Raw genomic sequence first — 23412 nt, 5'->3', positions numbered from 1 at the left:
CCGCCCGCAATGCCCGTGGATGCACACTAGTTCTTCTTTTCCGGTCTCGAGCTCCGACGCGCGAAATCTGCAAATTCTCCCTTTATCTGTTGCACACGCTCGCTCATCTTCGTTCTGGCTGGAATCAGGGTAACCGTTCCGATGATTATATAACTTCCCGAGTTCAAGAAAGACAATCCAAAGACAGAGATGATAAAATTTTTTTGAGTGTGGATTAAAAAAAATTTTCCCCAAATGTAAGTTACAGAGCGCACAAAAAACGTACATACAAATACCCATATTTCCACCACTCAGAAAGAATAACTGTTAACATTTTTATTTACCTAGGAGAAGAGTTTATTGGTCATCAAATAAACCTTTCCCTTTCCTCCAAATCCCAGCAAATCTGAAACCAAATAAAGTCAACCTACCTCTCTTTATTATCCTCCCTGTTCACCTCCACCCCAGATTTAACTTAAGGGGAGATTCCAGGGCTTCCGAATCCCCTCCGTGGGCTTTTCACATGGCCAGGTCTGCAAAACCTGGCACCAGTGAACAGCGTCCCGCGGAGCCCGCAATCCTCGAGTACACAGCTGCTTCTTCTCCTCCAACCCCAACTCCTGCCTGCAACTTTGTAACTCACGCTCCCGCCAGGGGGCCTATTTGCTCTTCCCGTTTGGCGGAAGGATTCCGCGCGCTATCGCAGTTACGTCAACTGTCTCCGCCCCCTTTCCGCGCTCTGGCCCCGCCCCCTCCCTGGTGCCCTATTTCCCATAAAGAAGTCCCGGCCTTGCCGCTGCACTCCCCGCGCACATCCGTGCGCCGCCCGAGGCTGGCTAAGGAGTCGGCGGCCATTTTGTTCTTCTCGTGGTTCCAGTGGGGAGAGAAGGAGGAAGCAGGGAGTGGGGCGGTTGGGGGGGACCCGCCGCGGCTTTTGCTACCGCCGCCACCACCATCTCTGTGCTCGTGGCGTGGGAAAGGAGGTGTAAATCCCGGGCGCGAGCCGGCGGCGGCGCCACTGCGGGAGGGTCGGCGGTGGGAAGGCGATGGCGGATATAGATAAGCTCAACATCGACAGCATCATCCAACGGCTGCTGGAAGGTGAAGGGGGCGGCGGGCGGCTCCGGGGACTCGCGGGGGGAGGGGGATTTGGGAGGCCTTTTGGACTTGCAGCGCCGAGAGGAGTGAGCCCCGCGAGTTCGCCCGCGGGCCGGGGGCTGCAGCGGGAGGGAGGCTGCCCGGGGTTCCGCACTTGGGCCAACCCGCGGACACTCCTGGCTCCACTCATTCATTGCACGAGGGTGCAGCCTTACTACTGGCCTTGAAATTTGAAAACTCCGCTCCCCACCCCCACGTTTCCGGTACGTACCCCAGTGCGACCCGCACACCCGACCAATCTTTGGATGAAGGTTGGGGGCCCCAGTCCAACTTACAGGACGGCACGTTACGAACTTTCTGGTCCTCGTTCTCTTGGAAAGCAACATGATGGGGATATGCATTCCACCGGGCTTGGGGGCTTTCCTATCCTGCTTATTTTTATTTTTTGTGAGGCTGGGGTCGAGGGGCCCATTACTTGTTATTTGGTGACGAACGTTCATGTCTCAAGGGGATGTTGGAACTCATATTCTCCTGCCCTTCCAAATACTCTTTTTAAGTTGTCCTTATCTTGAAGAGGTCTCCGCGCTCTTTTCTGAACGTGCCTCTGAACCGAGAAGCCAGCAGTGATGACAGTTTCGTTAGGATCTTTCCAATGTGCCAGGCTCTGTAAGCGCTTTGCGTTCATCGGATAAATACAGTCATGATATTAGCCAGCGCTTCTAAAGCGCTTACTGTGTGTCAGGCATTTTTTTGGAGCACTTTACACAGATTTCATGTAATACTCCCAGCAACCTTACGAGGTAGGTGCTATTATATTTTACTGTTTTTCAGAGGAAGATAAGACTCAAAGAAGTGAAGTCACTTGACCAAGGTCACACAGTAACAGTCAAGTTTCAAACCCAGGCAGCCAGGAGCTAGAAGTCATTAAAGTCACCCTATGTATGAAGGAAGGAGGTGTCAAGTGGTTGAGCAAAGGTTAAAAAAAATCTTAAATATTGGCTGACCTAAGACTCGTGAGGTGCCTGGCGATTGATTTATATTGATGTGGGAGACGGATGAAATTCGGATTTTAAGGAGGGACGCCGAAATGAAATCACCCCTCACCACCCCCCAAATTCCAGAGCACATCTATCAATACTAATATCTAATTACAAACTTTGAAAGAATTCACATCCCTTTCTTAATTTGAAAACTGGATAATGTAGATTTGGCTGAGTTTTAACTGCTTTTTGTCTTTGTACATTTCTAAGTATTGTTGGACTATAAATGCTGTGAGAGATGGAGTCGAGAGCATAAACAGTTGGACAGTTCTGGTGTTAGAATTTGCAGATCTTTTGTTTAAGTCATTAGAATGAAACTCCTAAAAATATCTCTTCTTAATCTCTGTAAGGTTTTTTCATTTTATAGTTTCTTAAAGGAAAAACCCATTAAATAAACCCCTGAAATGTTGCTGCCATTTGTGGGTGAAAACCTTATTTGTTCAGTACCTGGCATTTATTTAAGAACCACACTTTTTTTTTTTTTTGCACCTTCATGAATGTATTTATTTTCTCTTTTTATTATTATTATTGTTATTTTATACAGCAGGTTCTTATTAGTCATCACTTTTATACACATCAGTATATACATGTCAATCCCAATTGCCCAATTCAGCATACCACCATCCCCACCCACTGGGGTTTTCCCCCCTTGGTGTCCATACGCTTGTTCTCTACATCTGTGTCTCAACTTCTGCCCTGCAAACCGAAGAACCACACTTTTAATACTAGTTACTACAGTTCTTCGATTTATGTGAGGCAGCAGTGGGTCAGAAACGGATTAAACAGTTTGCAATAAGAAAAGAACTTAAAATTTTGTTTTTCATTCAAAAATTGTAAATTCTGCATATCTATGCAGGGACACGTGCAATAAGAGCTGGCTTTATTTCGTTGAGAAGGCAGGAAAAAATGGAATCTGTGGATTAGAAACATTAGAATTTTAAGATTAGGTAAGTCTTGTTAAGTCCAGGGTTGCCCATAACTCTGTATTCATATAACATTTTGTTAATTTTAATCTTGTTTTTTAAATTGTGCCAAGAAATTTGCCTTGATAAACTTGGATTATTTATGAGATCAGTCTTTGTTTATTAATAATTTCTATACATGTTTTGTACTTGAAAACCAGATTTTTTTTAACATTTCATTTTTTTCATTGAAATTAATAAAGCATTGTGTTTTAATTCCTCGGGAATAAGCTAGCTGCTCAAAAGACGTAAATTTCTTTCTTTTCTAGTCAGTGTTAAATGGGCAGGGAAACGGTTGAAAATGATCCATTGAGAATATATATAATCCAAGGTAGAAAAGGTTGATAATTTCTGTGATTCCTTTTTTTAATGCCCCACAAACTTTTTCCTGTAAAAATTTTAATTAAGATTTGAGTATATCTGAAAATGGAGGGAAATGTGAGTTTTGTGGCCTTGTTAGAATTGTTTACATGTTAGAGATTGTCTCCTTTTTTAAGGTGGAGGACTGTACAAGCTAAGTGAGAAGTAGTTCGGTAATAGTACTAAAAAGACCATTCAAAAGTGAAGTCTTATTTAAGAGAATACCGTGTTGGTTTTAGATTTTAGTCGCTACAGCTTTGCAGTTCTTTTCTACTCTAAACTTTTTAGTGGACTTTCCTTAAGGAGGCATCACTTCTGCAACCCACGTGAGAAGATCTCTGCCTTGTGGGTGATAAAACCTTAAGGTTGTCACTCCTTCATATCATTCATGTTCACTTATTTAAATAACTGCACAGTAAAACTTTGGATTTAGAGAATAAGCTAGCTGCTGATTTGTCTCATAGTCCTACTGTGTTGGAGAAAAGTGAGGTTTGAGGCAGAGTAACTTTGTAAGTGATCTCGTTCGGGGAGCGGTGATGGCTAGCTATTTTCTTGCAGAGCAGGCAGTTGTAACTTATTTTCACATCCTGATTTGCCAGAAGCATCTTGGCTCTGAAGATGGCGGTTGTCAAACTGAAAGACTGTGCCAAGCTCTGCACAATTGCTTGTCTTGCTTTAGTGATTTAAATATGACCTCAGCCCTGGCCCTCAGCGTTTACTAACTTAATCCTCTGACTTGTAAAAGTAACCCATGTGTTTAGATATTCGGTGTGAAATGAAATATGTTTATATTGTAATGTTTAAAAGACAGGGGTCCTGAAGATAATAAAGGACAATCGTAATGGCAAAACAAAAAAAAAAATCTTAAAATGCTGACCAAAGAAAACAAAAATAATCTTTCCTAATGAGACCTCTGCAATTATTTTTTCTTTACATATCAGATAATTTCACCCATTAGAGGCTTTTCTTGGAATCAATGATCATAGGGCATTTTGCTGGTAAAGACAGTAATATTAAAGTAATGTGTTACTAATACTCTAAATTACAAGAAGTCTGTGTTGTGAGCCCCCTGCTCTTCCACCCCTCCCGCATGTCAGTTGTATGCCGCGTCCTCTCCTATAAGGTAAGGCAAGAAAGCTCTTTTAGAGGCATGATCAGAAGCTTGCACCAATCCTAAACCACAGCATGGAAAGGATTACTCTCCTTGTGCCCACAGTGCCTCCTCGCCTGTCAGTAGCAGGAGGCAGCAGTGAAATCTAATGGGATGGTGTGTGTCATTCTGTTGTGCTTGAGGGAGGGAATGTTAGACCCAGCAGTGAAATCTAATGGGGTGGTGTGTGTCATTCTGTTGTGCTTGAGGGAGGGAATGTTAGCCCTAGGAGCAGGAGGCCAGGCTTTCCTCCTCCAAGCTGGGGAAATGCATGCCATGCTGCGCCATGCATTGGTAGCCCGTCTGCGGTAGAGGTTGGTGAGATTGTTTTATATCTGGGAAACTGCAGTCCTATAATAACCTATTCTGCAAAAGTATGTGCCAGTGCCAGTCGGTCTGCTTGACTAGGGTGAGGATTACTGATCTTGAAGCAGGGAAATCATTTCACTTAATTTACCATCACGGCTGTTAGTAGACCTTAAAGATTGAATTGTGAAGGAGATAATATTCTGATATGAATTGCTTTGTAAATGAGGAAGCTGGAAAATCTTATTCAAGAAGAAAAAGGAAGGATTCAATCTCTTTGGAGTTTATAGAATTCTGGGACAAATTTTTGTGTTTTAGGATCAGACCACTGTATCCAAAGCATGTAAAAATAGATGATTTACTTAATGGTCTTGATGTTTTATCTGAAATCTCCAATTTCACCCCTACTCTGGGGTTTACTGGCATCCCTCATCTAGAGGAGAGTGTATGTCACTGATATTAAGGCTTATGAAAATGAAAACCACTCATTACAAACGTAGGTTCAGATGTGAAGTCTAATCAGTGGTAGTTTATCAGAATTGGTGGCTAGACTGTAGAGAGTTAAACATTTTTCAATAAATTGGCTTCACTCTAGATGTAGAAAACTCAACGTTCTTTACTGAGAGCAATAGACAGTGTTTTGCAGCTATATCCTGATTATCTGCCTTGAGAAAATTGGTATCACCTTTAAATGCCCAAAGTATAACACCAGCAGTTAGGAAAGTCAGGATGGGGGAGGGGTGGTTTAGAAATTAAGATGGCCAGAAAGTGGATGTCTTCCTGCTGGTGACTTTGCAGAGAAACCAAGTGATTCTCGATTAACATTTTTGTGGCTTATATTTTTTGTAGAAAAGAACTCCATTGTTTGCAGGAAAGTTTTAATGTTACAAATATTCACTGTTTTTTGTTTGCTTTGGTTTGAGGTTTTATTTTGCTAAATCTGTCAGATATTGTGAGGTTATTGATTGTCACTGAAATGAATATGATGTGGCATATTGTTAAGATTGCCACCTACTTTAATAGGATTATCTTGTTAGCAAAATCTCTGTTGATTTATTTTTACACCGGTTGTGCCAGTTTTAGGTTTTAAAACTTGATTATAGTTCAGCTGAGGCTTTTTGGTGGGTATGCTATTCCTTTTCTATGATCTTCTTTTTTTTTTTTTTTTTTTTTGCGATACGTGGGCCTCTCACTGTTGTGGCCTCTCCCGCTGCAGAGCGCAGGCTCAGCGGCCATGGCTCACAGGCCTAGCTTCTCCGCGGCATGTGGGATCTTCCCCGACCGGGGCACGAACCTGTGTCCCCTGCACCGGCAGGCGGACTCTCAACAACTGCGCCACCAGGGAAGCCCTATGATCTTCTTTTAACAGTTAAGGGGCAAGAAGAATACTTGCTTATTCCTCATAAATAATCCCAGAGTAGTCTTAAATTTCCCTCTGTGGTTTTCATCTCTGCTTTGTTACTAGGCTGTCAGAAAAGTTAATGTTGTTTTGTGAGAAAAAGCTGGCATTGCAAATAATCACCAATGACATTCTTTTATTATATCAGGTTTTTATCAGTTTGTTTTCAGTAAAATTGCATGGGAGTTTTTATCATGTGCTCATGTTAGTGATTTGCCAGATAAATAAATGATCAGATAAGTCAGAACAGAGCAGTCCTTGCTGGTAACAGCCATAGTGCATTTTTTTCTGAATCTACCATTTTAACCAGATAAAGAAAAGTTTTCGCTCAAAAATCACAAGTTTGGGAATTCCCTGGCGGTCCAGTGGTTAGGACTTTGAGCTCTCACTGTCGAGGGCTCGGGTTCAATCCCTGGTCCGGGAACTAAGATCCCATAAGCTGTTCCCCCACAAGTCGCACGGTGCAGCAAAAAAAAGAGAGAAGTCACACGTTTAAGATCTAAGTTTAAGATCTAAGTTGACCATTTTGATATATCAATCACTAACCTTCCTGTGTTCACTGTGCCTGCTGATTTTATTTCCATGCAGTGCCTAGCACCTGGACTTACGAGAAACATTCCACCTGGAAAATGAAATTCATATTTGTTGGAATATTTTGGATTCTGTTGGCAATTGTTGAAATAATTTGATACATGCAATTTGAACTACTACTTAGGAAGGTATCATGAGGAGACAGCCCTTGAGTTTCCCACCTAGGGTCTCCTTTTTGTGTAGGTTTCTCCCATCATGCACAGAGCACAGTGAGGGTTTTAAACCATGAAGTAGTGACTGATTTTATTGAGCAGAGCTGTACTGTTTGCATATTTTCTTTGTAGCTAATAGCGATAAAGTAGATATTCAAGGCTTTGTGTTTTTAATGGTATTGAAGATGTCCCTGAGATAAACTTTTAGTTTTATAGTTTTTATGGATGGCTAGTTTTACCTACAGCGTTTATAATAATCTGCGGTTACCTAGTTTGTCTTATTTTGTGCATCCTCCACTAGAATGTAAACCTCTCAAGAAAAAGGACAGAGTTGTCTGTCCTGTTGCCCGGGTATCCCCAGCATCCAACACAGGGTCTGGCATGTAGTGGTGCCCAGCAACTATTTTGTTGACTATTTGAATGAAGCATGGTAAAAATGAATATTGAAAGTCTTAAACAGATTACATCATTTAGTTCTTATTTAATGCTTCCTGTATGTAAGGATGCCTTATGATTTTATATCCCGTATCAAATTTTTCTTAGGGAGCAATGTATGTTGGAGTTTCAGTAGTTTGTCCTATAAAAACTCCTTTGGTTTAGAAGTTTAATGAAGAACAAATTCCTTTTTTTTCACTTTTTCATCTTTATTATTGCTTATGAATTTGTAAAATGACCAAAAACAGTTATGTGCTAAACTAGAAACTCTAGTAAAGCCTATGGGGAAATGACACTATTGCTTTGTAATTTTAAGGCACAGACACAATTTTTGTTCTTGTTTTTGCTAATCAAAAGTATATAGCTTGGGGGCTTCCCTGGTGGCGCAGTGGTTGAGAGTCCGCCTGCCGATGCAGGGGACACGGGTTCGTGCCCCAGTCCGGGAAGATCCCACATGCCGCGGAGCGGCTGGGCCCATGAGCCATGGCCGCTGAGCCTACACGTCCGGAGCCTGTGCTCCTCAACAGGAGAGGCCACAACAGTGAGAGGCCCGCGTACTGCAAAAAAAAAAAAAAAAAAAATGTATATAACTTGGAATGCACGCTAATTGTAATGCCACAAATTAACAGAGATTTATTCAGACTTCATTCATGCAACAGATTTTGTGCACCTACCATGTACTGACCATGGGCATGTACACTGCAGAGCAAGTGATGTGGTCCTGGCGTTTACATTCTACCAGGAGGTCCAGATGAATAGGTGGAAGCAGACTGGCAATTATAATACACAGTATGTGCTGAGCGGTGACCAGGTGTTGTGAGAGCATTTCAGAAAGCATAAAGCAGGCTTGTTGAGGGGAGAGGAGATGGCTAAGAGAGGTTTTCCAGAGTGAAGTGGTATCTAAGCGGTCACGAAAAATGAGCAGGTATTCGCCAGCTGGTAGATGATTTTGGCAGTTTCTATTTTTATAATTTTATTTCTTGAGCTAATTGTAGGGAATTTAAGAAGCTTTGGGACTATGTTGTTTTTAATGAGTGCTGTTCATCAAATATAAAATATATCTTGATTTGTTCTGGAAAAACTTCATTTAATCCTCATTCCAGTGCCTATATGTGGAATGTAGAAAAATGGTACAGATGAACCTGTTTGCAAGGCAGAAGAAGTAGAGACACAGAGGTAGAGAACAAACTGTGGACACCAAGGGGCAGGGGGTGGGTGGTGGATGAATTGGGAGATTGGGATTAACACATACACACTAATAGGTATAAAACAGGTAACTAATGAGAACCTGCTGTATAGCACAGGGATCTCTACTTCACTTTGTTGTACAGTAGAAACTAACAACATTGTAAAACAACAGTACCCCAATTAAAAAAAAATCCTCACTCCACATTAGGAATACTTTTTAAATTGTTAGTATTGTTCTTTACTAATCTCTGTACACTCCCACTTGAGGGACAAGCAGAATAAGAGGACTAAAATTACCATGAACTGTGTCTAATGGTGGTAGTGGGAAGCCTCCAAATCCAGTAAAATTTATATTAGCATTGATTTAATCTGATGGCATTGATGTAATATGATAGCATTCATATTAAAAGAATAGCCTGTGTGTTCCTTATAGGTGTAAGTCAGTTATTACATATTCTCCCAAAAGACTTAGAGTGGGCTATTCACTTACAGGTGTGGGGGCTCTTCTGAAAAAGATTCTGGTTGAAACCAGAAGCACCTAGGAGTCCCCTAGCCAAAAATAAAGTTTCCTGTTGGGCAGTCTGCCCAAGCTTCTGGCTGACTTGTGGTAAAATCACTAATGATTGGGGTTTTCTGGCCAGTGAAGCAGGGATCCCACCATCTTTCCATTGGGAGTGTTTCTTGAATTCTCTCCTTTGTGTGTCTAGAGAGAAAAAATTACTTTGGTTCTGAAAAAAAAAATCATTTTTTGTTGTACAAATAGCTCAGTTGCTGTTGTAAATATTATATATGTGTCTATTTTGCATAATTCCCTCAAAAGATTATCCTTACTATGCTTTCCCTTTAATTGCTTCTTGTTTCTTAATATTTGATCAGAATGAGACTGGCAGTCACTTAGTTTAGTTAACATATTTTAGAGTCCAAAGAGATGATTTTCCCAAGCTATAAAATCAAGACAGAAACTTGGGGCTTCTAGCTCCCAGTTCAGTGCACTCAACATTTTCTTTTTTGTGTGCCCTTCAAGAGTTTGACTCTTCTCACGTGTCATCCTTTCTTATTTATTGTCTTTCACTGAAAAAAAATAACACCCTTCCATTTCTGCCCAAAACTTGTTTCTTCAGGGAATTCAGTTTCAGTGGCTATTCAGGCTGAAGGATGGCTTCCCCCCAAGACAGTATTTCTCAAACTTGGACACAGCCCTTTTTAATGGAAGAAATTTCTCAACAGGCATCAGAGTTTTTTACTTGTAGTTTTTATTACTCTGTAATGTTACTTAGATATTTACAGAACAAAGCTAGATACAAAGCAGTTAAACCTGTTGCTCTTGTTCAGCTATTAGGCCAAATGATTTTGTGATTTTGAATACAAAGCAAGCCTCCAAAACTGATAAAATTTAAATAAACAGCATTGATTTAATCTGCTCATCACTTTATATTGGGTTTAATGGTGGAAAGATGTAGCCTTAGTTTTGTATTTAGTCTGGTCTGGAGTTTTTGCTTCAATTCTAATTTGGAGAATGCTTGCTTTCATCAGTCTTTTGTACATAACAAGTATTAAGACTTTGATTGTGAGTTTTTGGCAAGCAGGCCAGTTCATAACTGTGAAATTAAGGTAAATTTAGCAATTCAGTGCCATTTATTATGTATTTAATAACTGTCTAGTCTGTTACAACTGGAATCAAAACAGAATTTTATTTCCTACTACTACTTACCTGCTGATAAATGAATTGTTATAAGGCCAGAAGATATCTTGTACTTCACTTTGATAGTACTTCACTTTGATAGTAAGTAGCACTCAGAGTGCTCTGATGCGGGCACTTGGGAGTTTAGGACACTTGGTGCTGTGCCATGATTTCTTTTTGCCTTTTCTCAATTTTTATCTGTTCAAATTACTAGGAAACCTTTCTCACAGCACACGCTGACATCCTTTGCCCTGTAGAGGCATGATTGTATTCACAAATGCAGGCCCAGAAGGTTGCACAGCAAAATATGCACAGCAAGCATACAGTGTGTTTTAATGAAATGAAAACAACACTTAAGTTTTTTCATAGATAAATCTGGGACCCTTGAGAGACTTGTGGACCTCTGAAAAACACTGATTGAGAGGGGAGATGAGCATTTCCAATCTCACATTTTAAAACGAGGAATTCTTAGAACCAACTCAGTAACATGACAATCTCTAAAATCTCCTGCTACACAAATACTAATTCATTTATAAGGCTGGAGAAGGGAAGACAAGACAGAGAGGCAAAAAGAGCTGGCCTGGTGGGCGGGTTATAGGTGAACCAGGCCAATTGTATGTCTTGGATGCAGAACTGAGGCCTTGAGCTGTGCCCAGGGGGAGTCTGATTTCGCAAGCGATAAGACTTTTCTAACAGTATTCATACACAGAGAGGATGACCCCTTGATCAGGATACTGTAAAGAAGTCTTACCTTGGTGTAGAAAATGCAACTAAATCTCTGAAATCCTGTCTTAAGATTTTAAGATTGTAATTAGGCATTAAAATCATGTTCTTTATAAGTGTCCTGAAAATAAAGCCTAGCCAGAAAGCAGTTAAACTATGTTTTTGCCTCCTCTTTATTTAAAACTTCCACCTTTTCCGATATTTTTAATTTTTACATTAAATCTTATTTTGACTTCTCTTGACTGAATTGGGGTTTTTCTCCCCTACAGTGAGAGGGTCCAAGCCTGGTAAGAATGTCCAGCTACAGGAGAATGAAATCAGAGGACTGTGCTTAAAGTCCAGAGAGATCTTTCTCAGTCAGCCTATCCTACTAGAACTTGAAGCACCACTCAAAATATGTGGTAAGTTTTGGCACACTAACAGTTGTGTTTGGTTACGTGATTGATGGACTGAGTCAAGGATATATAGATGACCTTGTGTTAGCCAACAAAATCATTTACTATTTATAAGTAACCTGGAACTACTTAAAATTAAATAATTGTAGCTTTAGAATAAATACCTCTAATGGACTTAATGTGCTTAGACGTACTTCGCATTTTCTTAAAATTATTTCACTAAACGAATATAAACATTGCAGAAGAAAGGAAAGAAATGAAACAGAATGGAGAGCTAAAAAAAGGCCTGAATTATGAGTATATAGGGATTATATTTAAGCTTAAAGCAACACTGGTTATGCCTAAAAATATGCCGTTTTATAGTTCTGTTTCTACATGATAGATACAGATAACTGGTATAAAAACTAAACTCTGGGCTTCCCTGGTGGCGCAGTGGTTGAGAGTCCGCCTGCCGATGCAGGGGACGTGGGTTCGTGCCCCGGTCCGGGAGGATCCCACATGCCGCGGAGCGGCTGGGCCCGTGAGCCATGGCCGCTGGGCCTGTGCGTCCGGAGCCTGTGCTCCGCAACGGGAGAGGCCACAACGGTGAGAGGCCCGCGTACCACAAAAAAAAAAAAAAAAAAAAACTAAACTCTATCTGAGAAATACTATATTTATTCTTCTAACATATTTGACTGCATTGATGAATCTTGTGGTGTTTGTTTTTGTTTTTAAGTAAAATGCTCTTTGGCATTATCTAGCAGGGAGACATTGAAAGCCAGATGCATTGGTGGGTGTACTGTGTGTACACCTTTGTTCACACCGGGCCAGGGCTTGTTAAGAGTGCAGCACTTCTGCTGACACGATCCCCAGAGACTGAGCTGTGGGAGATCTGATATTGATCCGCCAACCTGAAAGGAAAACCGTGTTACTTGGCAAGAAGCCCTGCCTAGGTATTAATAATCCTTTCCATAAAATAAATTCTCAATTAGTTGAGTTTTGTGTGAGAGTCTGGATACACACATACACTTAAAATTATCACTAAGCTCAGTTGAACTAAATATGATACAAGTTTGGAAATGAGTAATGTTAGTGGTTTGGACTATATGTATGAAGACAGTATGTAACAGAATTCTTGCTTCTAGGTGATATCCATGGACAATACTATGATTTGCTTCGACTTTTTGAGTACGGTGGTTTCCCGCCAGAAAGCAACTACCTGTTTCTTGGGGACTATGTGGACAGGGGAAAGCAGTCATTGGAGACTATTTGCCTCTTATTGGCTTACAAAATCAAATATCCCGAGAATTTTTTTCTTCTCAGAGGAAACCACGAATGTGCCAGCATCAATAGAATTTATGGATTTTATGATGAATGTAAGTACTTTCTACGTCTAAGGAAGATTTACTCAAATTGAGATTCTTGGTCATAAACTGAACATATTTCTGTTAGGATTTGCGAGTTTAGATGTAGTGTTGTAATTTCTCATGTTTACTATTTCATTAACTTGTTTTTATCCTGGTTTTTCTTTCTTGGTGTAAAAAATAGCACTCATTGCCATATAATAATCCCCTGGATTCTTGTATGATGTGATGATTAGATTAGGAAGTAGCGATCACAGTGATGATTTCTTTAAGATAATTTTTGTGATGAATAGTCACAGATAATTTAATTCTTAGTACAACTCTGAGAATCTGTCCACATAATTAGCTTCGTTTTTGACAACTTTGAGATAAAATCTCATTTTGTAAACTTCATCCATCTTAAGTGTACAATTCAGTGATTAAGTGAATTCATAGTTATGCAACCATCACCACAGCCCTATGCAAGCACTAATTACTTTCTGTCTCTATAGGTTTGCCTTTTCTAGACATTTCATGTACATGGAAACTTGCAATATACAAATAATTACTTTTTGTAATTAGTAATATAGTTTTTTTTCCTTCTGGCACATCTGCACCCCAGGAAAAATAGCAGTTACTATCTGAAATTGTGCTGAAAGGAGAAAACAAAATTGGGTGGGGGGAAGCTAATTAAAAATATTTGTAGGGCTTCCCTGGTGGCGCAGTGGTTGAGAGTCCGCCTGCCAATGCAGGGGACACGGGTTCGTGCCCCGGTCCGGGAAGATCCCACATGCCGCGGAGCGGCTGGGCCCGTGAGCCATGGCCGCTGAGCCTGCACGTCCGGAGCCTGTGCTCCGCAACGGGAGAGACCACAACAGTGAGAGGCCCGCATACCGCAAAAAAAAAAAAATTTTTTACAAGAGTCTTTTTTTTTTTTTAATTTTTTATATTTATTTATTCTTTTATTGTTTATTTTTGGCTGAGTTGGGTCTTCATTGTTGCTCACAGGCTTTCTCTAGTTGCGGAGAGCAGGGCTACTCTTCATTGCAGTGCACGGGCCTCTCATTACAGTGGCTTCTCGTTGTGGAGCACGGGCTCTAGGTGCACAGGCTTCAGTAGTTGTGGCTTGTGGGCTCTAGAACGCAGGCTGAGTAGTTGTGGCGCACGGGCTTAGTTGCTCCGTGGCATGTGGGATCGTCCCGGATCAGGGCTTGAACCCATGTCCCCCACATTGGCAGGTGGATTCTTAACCACTGCGCCACCAGGGAAGTCCCAGAAACAAGTTTCTTAAAGCCTTGAAAATAATCAGTTTTGGTGGAGAGTTTTATTGTTGGTGCTGCTGTTTTTAAGTAACTATAAAAAAAAATTTTTTTTTAATTTAAAAAAATCCTTACCTCCATCTTCCTTTTGTATTCATCATTTCTGCCAGCAGGAGGGTTCAGGCTGGGAGGAAAAGGAATTTGAATTACTAGCACTTGCCAGTATAATTATAACAAGACTGGTAAAGCATTGTCACTGTGACCCTCCCCTAGACTGTAATAATAACCTATAGTCTCTCAGGGTATGGTGTTTTTCCATCTCAGTTTCACATAAATGTGTTCAGCTAGCGTATTTGTTAGAAGTACATTGCTAGAAAGGTTATGTTTATAGACTTGGCCCTCGTACTCGCAACCTCTTACATGACTATATATGTATGTCTATGGCCCTGAGACCCAGCTCATAAGATGAAGCTGGAGGAAATTAACTATACTTCAGTAAAAAATTAAAACAAAAAACAGGATGAGGCAGGAGGGATTACCAAGAAGAAAAATATTGTGGGTTCTGAACTGACTGGGACACCTGAGTTGGGCAGGAAAGATACTTGATACTGACAATGAGTCTATTAGAGAAGTACTAGTAAGGCAGTTAGTTACTACTCCTTAGGTAATGAAATGAGAGGCAGAGAATTTTATAATTTTGTTTTAGGTATTTGTTACAGGTACTACTTTTTAGAACAGGTTCCTTTTTACACAGCTGTTAACAAGTATTTTGTTGTTTTCATTAACGAAGTTCAAATCCATAAGATCTCTTCCTTGTGACATATATCCTAGTCTAAAGGTATTGGATACATCATTTTTGTTTCTGTTTAATGTGAGGCCCTATGATTTAGAAGGTCAGCACTGATTGGAATTAGTTTTGACTCTTGTTCGTCCTTAAGACTGATGTAATGACCTTGTACTCCAGCTTTCCCCTCTCCCATCAGGCAGGTATAATTGCCATCCAGGCTATTTGTGGGCCTAAAAGTGTTCTTGACTTAGGTGGCTTTCAGTTGATGCTTTGCTGACTTTTTTTAAAAACCTTGATAATTTTGTTAAAATTTTATTGTACTGAAAAATTTTATTCAAATGGAAATTTCCGTGGAACAATTTAAAAACCACTGTTTTATGTGGTAGACTTATTTCCTAAGTGTAACAAGCACTCTGTGCTACAATTTCTCCCTCCACCCCCAATTTTATGACTGTAGTCCTGGAATAGCCGAGGTGTCTGTTGTTGGATAAAATGTGAATGTGTGTTATACTTTTCTGATACCAGAGCTGTCTGGTCTATAGTAACAGGAAACTGCATTAGGGGTTCTGGCTCAGAATCTGAGGATTTGGAAGCTTGAAGAGACCTTGGCAATTATCCAGGAATCCTGGAGCCAGATGCTCCTAGTGGTCTGAAGTGGCCTTAGGGAGGAACTGTATAGAGAGGAGAGGAAGCAGGAGCCCAGGACTTAGTTAAGATGCTCAGAGACAACAAGAGGAAGAATCTTAATTTTTTTTTAATTTATTTATTTTTGACTGCATTGGGTCTTTGTTGCTGTGTGCGGGCTTTCGCTAGTTGTGGTGAGCGGGGGCTACTCTTCGTCGTGGTGTGCGGGCTTCTCATTGTGGTGGCTTCTCTTGTTGCGGAGCACGGGCTCTAGGCCCGCGGGCTTCAGTAGTTGTGGCACGCAGGCTCAGTAGTTGTGGCTCGTGGGCTCTAGAGCGCAGGCTCAGTAGTTGTGGGATACAGGCTTCGTTGCTCCGCGGCATGTGAGATCTTCCTGGACCAGGGCTGGAACCTGTGTCCCCTGCATTGTATTCTTAACCACTGAGCCACCAGGGAAGCCCAAGGATCTTAATTTTTGATAGAGAAGCCAACAAAAATAGCAAAGGAATCCATAAGAGTAGCTGGAGTGCGTTGTGAAACTAAAGAATCAAGGAGTGAAGCAGATTTCAAGAAGGAAGAGAATCTGTTGGCACTGGCAAATGCAGCATCTGAGCAAAGGAAAAATCTAGGGGAGCCATTGGAATGTTGTTCAGAGACAGGCTTCAGTAGAAAATGGAGACAGAACCAAATCACTTTTATACATAGGGGTTAGGACAGCCCAGCCCTGTTCTTGTATTATTACCATTGTTGGAAATTGGAGGTGCACAGGTTCCCCTTCAGGCTTTTGTAGAGAGGAATTCCGTTAGGCTTCCAGAAAACTCCAGTGAAGGAAGATGTGGGACAAAGGGAATTAGTGGCCTCCAAAGAAATACAAAACAGGGTGAACCATGGTGAGGGTTATACCCAGTCATAGAGAAACATAAACTATTAGGAGAAAAAACAGAAATCCTCCTCTGCAAAGGGAGAAGTCAAACGTTTGTTGAATTCGCATTGCGTTTCAAACCTGTGCTAAACTTTCTCCCTGACTTGATTTGCAGTGGAGTGGAAGATGTGGTTCAGGAAGCCTGTTGCTTGGGCCCTTCTCGAACTCAAAAGAAAGGGTACATTGAAAGCTGTAAACCTTTCAGTACCCACAGGATGAAAATGGAGAAGAGACTGAGGACAAACTTGGTTTAGGAGTAAGATTGTGCTTTTAACTTTAGTGCTTTTAACCTTAGTATGGAGTGTACAGGCGACGAAGGCACCCTAACAATTGGGTCTTCCTCATCCAATTCAGAAAGATTTGTATTTCCGGGTTTATGAGTGGGTTTTTTACTCAAAACATAGTTTTCCTGTGGAAAGCACACAGTGACTCCAGAATGCATGGAATATATGGGTTGGTGAGGTGGGAATATAACCACTCTGTAACGTTTTTGGTGGGGGGGCATTCTCAGTGTTTGTGCAGCATGTTAGGGCTATCCTGGTGTGCCTGCAGTAAGCAATCTGTATTCCTCTGTAGTCGTTGTGCTTCCTACTAGAATATTTGGGGGGGGTGGGAATTAAATGGTTCCAGTAGCTTATTGAGGGTGGTGGTAGATGAGATGGGTGTTAACTCTCAGAGGCTTCCTCAGAAGGAAGATTATAATGGCACATGTGTGAGTTCTTAGTTGCCTTTAGAAATAGGAACCTACTTGCAGGTTGAGAGTGGACAAGACAGACTAGATTTCACACAGAGTTGGTGTTATCAAATAATTGTTGAGGTTTAATGGTTATCCTTAATCATTATATCTGGAATTCTGATTTCAGACTTCCATGGAATTTTAAAATACTTCATATGAAACTGTAAGTTGTTGCTTATAAATCAGACATCTCCAAGTATTATATATATCTGATTCTCTCTTTTTTAATAAAAGCATAGTTTTTGTTTACTTAAGGTAGTCAGAACCTTGCCTTGGAGGACTTGTCCTGAGGGAATGTACCTACAGAACACCAGTCTCTTTTTAACCATCCCAAAATTTTTACAGGTAAAAGAAGATATAACATTAAATTATGGAAAACTTTCACAGACTGCTTTAACTGTTTACCGATAGCAGCCATCGTGGATGAGAAAATATTCTGCTGTCATGGAGGTATGTGGGCTGATTTTAATTCCACATAGATTTTGATCTCTTCTAAGGAGTGTACACTTTGATATTTATCATCCCAATGAGTTATCATTGGGATGACTTCCTCTGTCAGGTAACTCCTATGTTGCTGTGTTAAATCTTGGGTCCACTTGGGCACATCCAGGATCATTTGGATACAAGTCCAGAGTACCCAATTGATTTGTTACAGGGAATTAAGTGTTCTGTAACAGCTTTGAAAATAGAGCAAAAGGATTTTTGAATATAAAATTAAACAGTTAATATGCTGTACTATAGATCCTCTAGGATACTGAATATGTGAATAGACTTCCCCTTGGTCTGTTTTTGATCCTTTCCTTTCAGAAATTTTTCGACTTATATGTTAAAAGTTATTTTGCTTGGTGGTTGTGCTGTATATTATGTAATTAAAATAATAATTGCAAAGAGGATTTCTTTTCATCTGTGATCAGAAATTAGACAACCATCAAAGAGCCAACTCACTATATTTTAATAAATCCACTATCCCTGCCTTCCTTATATACTTAAACTGGTTTTGGTAGAGTTGGGCATGTGATTTTAAACTCATAGGAGAGTCAGCTACATCTGAGCTGGTCTGATAGATTTTATGGTCCTTGGACAGCGCCGGTTTCCTAGAAAGCTACATCACCTGAGTGTCTGCATCCTCTATGCCCAGTCACTACAAATGGTCACCAGGGTGCTCTGTATGTTGAGGTAACTTTCCATATGCTATTTAAGCACACTGTACCTTGCAAATTAGTGCATGTAATAAGTTCCAGTGCCCCCCGTGTTTTTTGGTTTTTTGTTTTTTTGCAGTATGCGGGCCTCTCACTGTTGTGGCCTCTCCCGTTGCGGAGCAAGGCTCCGGATGCACAGGCTCAGCGTCCATGTCTCGCAGGCCCAGCTGCTCCGCGGCATGTGGGATCTTCCCAGACTGGGGCACAAACCCGTGTCCCCTGCATCGGCAGGCGGACTCTCAACCACTGCGCCACCAGGGAAGCCCCCCCCCCCCCGCCTTTTTTTAACCAAAGCTAAATAAGAAAACGTAGCCAAAGATTTAATGTAAGCCTTTGTAAGAGTCACTGGGTGTCTCTGTAGACAAATGGAGCTGTTAAAGTGGTAACATCCTTTTTATTTATTTATTTTTTTAAGTGGTAAGGAGCATTGCTACATGAGCCTTTATTTTTATTATTTTTTTTTCAATTTTTAAATTTTATTTTATTTTTTTTTTTTACAGCAGGTCTAACATCCTTTTTAAAGTTCTGTTTCCTTCAATTTTTTTTTTTTTTTTTCCACTTAATAGGTTTATCACCAGATCTTCAATCTATGGAGCAGATTCGGCGAATTATGCGACCAACTGATGTACCAGATCAAGGTCTTCTTTGTGATCTTTTGTGGTCTGACCCCGATAAAGATGTCTTAGGCTGGGGTGAAAATGACAGAGGAGTGTCCTTCACATTTGGTGCAGAAGTGGTTGCAAAATTTCTCCATAAGCATGATTTGGATCTTATATGTAGAGCCCATCAGGTATTGATTTTGAATTTTACATGTACACTTAAGAGCATGTGTGTGAGCACAGATTCTCCTTGTTGATTTTGGTGGGTAGGTATTGCTTATTTATACAAAACGTCTCTGGAAGTGTGACCTACAGGATATCAGGCTCAACGGGAAACTGAAGAGTGGTTTTACCCACCTAAAATTTGCACCTCCTTATACTGAAAATGTTTTCTCTCCAAGGTGGTTGAAGATGGATATGAATTTTTTGCAAAGAGGCAGTTGGTCACTCTGTTTTCTGCACCCAATTATTGTGGAGAGTTTGACAATGCAGGTGCCATGATGAGTGTGGATGAAACACTAATGTGTTCTTTTCAGGTAGAGGATGCTTTCAGCATTGTTTCCTTTTATTATGTCTGAATTTTACTGATTTTTTAAAAAGTGCTACTTTCTGCCTACTATTCATTTATGTTGAGTAGACTGAATTTTTATTTTCCCTTAACTGGTGTTTGTCCTAGTTCAGTAATGAGTGAATTCCTTTTAAAGGAAAAAAATTATCATAGAACCCTTCCTCCAGTGTTGAATTTAACTGTTTTTACATTATTTAAATACATAAAAACCACAATATATTAGCTTCATATGCTTATGGCTCCTTTACTATAAGTCTAAAACTACAGTGTCAGTGCAACGTTCAGCTAAAATTAAATCACCACTTGAACGTGAAAGTAATACTGACTGCCATGTGCCAGATGTGCTATGTAATTACTCACTTCTCCCACCACTTTTCTCTAGTCTAATTTCTATAAAACCTCTTATTGATTCACCATGACATCATTTGGCCTTCACTTGGCACAAAAGAATCATTTACACATAAAGTCTACCTCAGTCTTTTTCTCATTCACTTGTTATGAATAAACTTGTATGACTTCAGGCTAGCCCAATCATAACAAAAATACAGCCACTGAAGTCATGTGGCAGTCATCAGTTAACTGAATTTAAAACAGGTGTTTTTTGTGTTTAGCCAAGTATCAGGGAGAGCTTGCAGCTCCCAGAGATTGTGATAGGATTCCCTAGGGCAGGGGTCCCCACCCCCCGGGGCCAAGTTAGGAACCGGGCTGCACTGGGTGAGCGACTGAGGCTTCATTTGCCACTCTCCGTCGCTCTTCATCCATCGCTCGCATTACCGCCTGAACCATCTCTGCCAGCCCCGCCCTGTGGGAAAATTGTCTTCCACAAAACCGGTCCCTGGTGCCAAAAAGGTTGGGAACTGCTGCCCTAGGGGTTTGAGGGACACTATTCTAAAGAACTCCCCCACCACCACCCATCAGAAGGGATACCTAAAGGTGTGACTTCCAAAAACTGTCATTTTATCCAGAGGCAAAATTTGTTCAGCTCATACATCTTAGCTGTTCATCAGAGCATTTATTACCAAAATGTTTGTCAGCTTGGTTTGTATTAATATGCCAGTGGGGCCTTCCAAGTTGTTGGGTCAGTTTTAAACAAAAAACTTTCTAACAAAAGATTTGAGTGAAATTTAAGATTTGAGGTTGAGTGTATTTCCTAAAATGCATGGTCTTTTGAATCTTTGCAGATTTTAAAACCTGCAGAAAAAAAGAAGCCGAATGCCACGAGGCCTGTAACACCTCCAAGGGGTATGATCACAAAGCAAGCAAAGAAATAGATGTCATTTTGACACTGCCTAGTTCGGACTTGTAACATATAGTGTATAACCTTCATTTTTAAAAGTGTAATGTGTATTGGTCAGCTTGCTCAAAAAGTGTTTGTGGGCCCCCCTTCCATTTTTGACTTAATAGTATTTGCTGGTTATAACAGCAAATGAAAGACTCTCCACTCCCAAGGAAAAATGTTTTGTTTTGTTTTGTTTAGTTCTCTGTTCCTTTTTGCAAACAACTTTAATGATGGTGTTAAAGCTGTACACCCCAGGACATTTTATCCTTTCTAAGGGGTTGAGTGTACAACTGATCTTTTTTTTAAATTCAGTACAGCCCATGAATAATGTAAATGCTCACTTTCTTTAGGATATAAAGAGAGCCCTAGGGTGCTCAATCTGTACATGTTATTGTCATAAAATGCATATTGTTGGATACAAACCACTGTGAACTCTATTTTTGTTTTTTGTTTTCAAAGGGATTGCTTTTTTTCTCATTGTCTTATCATGTACAAGCTAGTTTTTATAGCTATCAACATTAGGAGTAACTTTCAACCTTGCCAGCATCACTGGTATGTATATTTAATTAAAGCACACTTTCCCCTGTGATATACTTAAAATGACGATTAAAGCCATTATTTTAAATGTTTGTGACTCTTTCCTGAAGCCAAAGTTTCTGTTGAAATATATATTGACACTCCCCTAAGTACAAGGTGGCATGGTTGTGTACATCTGCCGCCTTTATGGGGATTCAAAAACAGGTTTTTGAGTTTGAATAGCAATTAGTAACATAGTGCTGTTTAAGCTATTAATGATTAAAGTTAATAACATTTTGTACAATTTCCATATAGCCTATTCATTAAGTAATCTTTTTACAGTTACATCAGGCCCGAACCCGTCCATTCAGAAAGCTTCAAATTATAGAAACAATACTGTTCTATACGAGTGACTGATTATGCTTTCTTTGGCCTACATTCTTTATTCTGCGGTGAAGTTGAGGCTTATAAGTCAAAACAAAGGAACTAACTTACTATCCAGCAGTTTATACAGAACTCACAGTATCTATGACTTTTTTAAACTAAGATCTGTTAAAAAGAAATCTGTTTCAACAGATGACCATGTACAATACCATGTGGTGAAAATAAATTCAGACTTATTAAATGATCTTGTTAAATTCTCTCAGTGTCAGTTTATCAGCACAATACACACAGGAGAACTGTTGATGGCATATTGAGTAGCCTTTAATGAATAAATTGCTCTGGAAACCACACAGTTTCAATTTGGATTTGTCTTCCTTCAAATAGTCTGTTTTCCAAGATGGATTATAATATGGATGTTCATATTCTTCAAGTTCTTACCTGGATATAACTAAGTTTCTGAAGTAGAGCAATGAGATTGAAGTATCAAGTATCTTCCCCTACTATTTAGGGAGGTGTGGGACTTAGTGAGTTGTGACATCATCTGTATACATAGTTTTCTTTTTATCTGGGTTCATTTGAACTTGGCAGTAAAGTTCAAGAACTACTTTTTAAATTATTATAAATCAACCACCAGTGTTTTTATACACAGACCTTTGCTCTCTTCTCCCTTCCCTAATTCATATGGAACACAGTGTTGTGTCCTTTTACATTTGTCACAAGTGTGTCGAATGCGTATTAATCTCTCAAGTACATTAAAAGTGGGTGGAGGGAGTGTCATTTGAAAAGCACTTTCTTTTATCAAAAACTGGTGTCTCTTAGGGAGTTGGGAGAGGACCTCCTAGTGAGGGATTGTTTGAACTGACATTTGCTTGTGGAGAGAAGAGAGAAGAGCAAAGTCTGCACTATAAGCTCTGGCCCTGAGGCATAGTCTGTGTCCTTACCCCCAGTGTGCTCCTGACTTGAAGGAGGATGACCTCGTGAGCTCTAGCTCCTTCCTGCTCCATGTTTGTGACAAATTCAGAGTTTGCATTATTTTACTTATGATATTCTCCCAGATCTCTGACTACAAGAAGAAGAAGATGAACAATAATTGGTGTCAGTTTCATAAATCTTTAATCTATGCCCTGGACATTATCAATTGTATCACTTGTAGGATTTCAAAATCCTATAAAGTTGTAAAATTGGGCCATTTATAACCCATTGGGCTTGGGTTATAAAGTATGGAGTGTATTATCTAGCTTAAAATTCTTCCAAAAAGAACAGGCATAGCACTGGTTAAGTAGAGAACAAAATCAGTCTTTGGTGTTAGGACATAAGATCTTAGGAGAGACTCAAGTAATTTGAAACTAGTATGTGATGATAGAACTTGAGGCTTTGCCTTGTAAATCCCAATTTGCACTAACCATATTTTCTCATTTGTCCTTTATCTCCGTGTGCAGTTGAGGTCACATCTGCTTTTATAAGCTAGTGGTTGTACTCAGTCCAGGTCCTGGCTCCTCCCCTAGCTGTGTGATTTGAGTGTGTGACTTAAATGCTGAGCCACAGTGTCCCTAGCTATAAAAGAGGGACAGTATCTGCCTCTCATTGTGAATCACTGAATGAAGTAATGAGATATGTTCAGAAGAATGCCTGACTCAGAATAGTATTCAGTAAATATATGCTATTTGTTGGCTTATAATTTATCCCAGTTGTTTCATGTGTATGAATATCTCAATTGGCTGAGTTCTAAGTAGCACCTGCCTTTTGTTTGTAGCCCTA

The 23412-nt window shown here is 40.2% G+C and overlaps 1 protein-coding gene across 2 annotated transcripts; it reads left to right on the top strand.

The window, feature by feature from the left end:
- The first annotated feature begins 840 nt into the window (after positions 1–840).
- On the top strand, positions 841–21898 carry PPP1CC (protein phosphatase 1 catalytic subunit gamma). Of its 2 annotated transcripts, XM_022597972.3 has the most exons (8): positions 841–1080; positions 11334–11465; positions 12584–12814; positions 17455–17559; positions 18875–19098; positions 19309–19443; positions 20657–20717; positions 21613–21898. In XM_022597972.3, the coding sequence occupies exons 1-8, from the start codon at positions 1026–1028 to the stop codon at positions 21681–21683; spliced, it is 1014 nt and encodes a 337-aa protein (XP_022453680.1). In that variant the 5' UTR covers positions 841–1025; the 3' UTR covers positions 21684–21898. The 2 variants fall into 2 exon arrangements, with proteins under 2 accessions (XP_022453680.1, XP_022453679.1); XM_022597971.3 differs by lacking the exon at positions 21613–21898 and having other exon boundaries at positions 844–1080; positions 20657–21383.
- Positions 21899–23412: the final 1514 nt, after the last annotated feature.

This window comes from Delphinapterus leucas, chromosome 14 (assembly GCF_059928025.1).
Source record: "Delphinapterus leucas isolate spDelLeu-1000000601 "Yukka" chromosome 14, BTC_Dleu_Yukka2, whole genome shotgun sequence".
In the NCBI taxonomy this organism is placed as follows: domain Eukaryota; kingdom Metazoa; phylum Chordata; class Mammalia; order Artiodactyla; family Monodontidae; genus Delphinapterus; species Delphinapterus leucas.
Note: the sequence above shows the minus strand (reverse complement) of the source record. Positions and strands in the feature narration are given on the sequence as shown.

What these genes read in the sequence shown, in the direction of transcription:
- PPP1CC (XM_022597972.3), top strand. Translation starts at nt 1,026, where the DNA reads ATGGCGGATATAGATAAGCTCAACATCGACAGCATCATCCAACGGCTG. An exon ending in AGCACCACTCAAAATATGTG is followed by an intron (nt 11,466 to 12,583) that starts GTAAGTTTTGGC and finishes TCTTGCTTCTAG; the next exon opens with GTGATATCCATGGACAATAC. An exon ending in TTATATGTAGAGCCCATCAG is followed by an intron (nt 19,099 to 19,308) that starts GTATTGATTTTG and finishes TTTCTCTCCAAG; the next exon opens with GTGGTTGAAGATGGATATGA.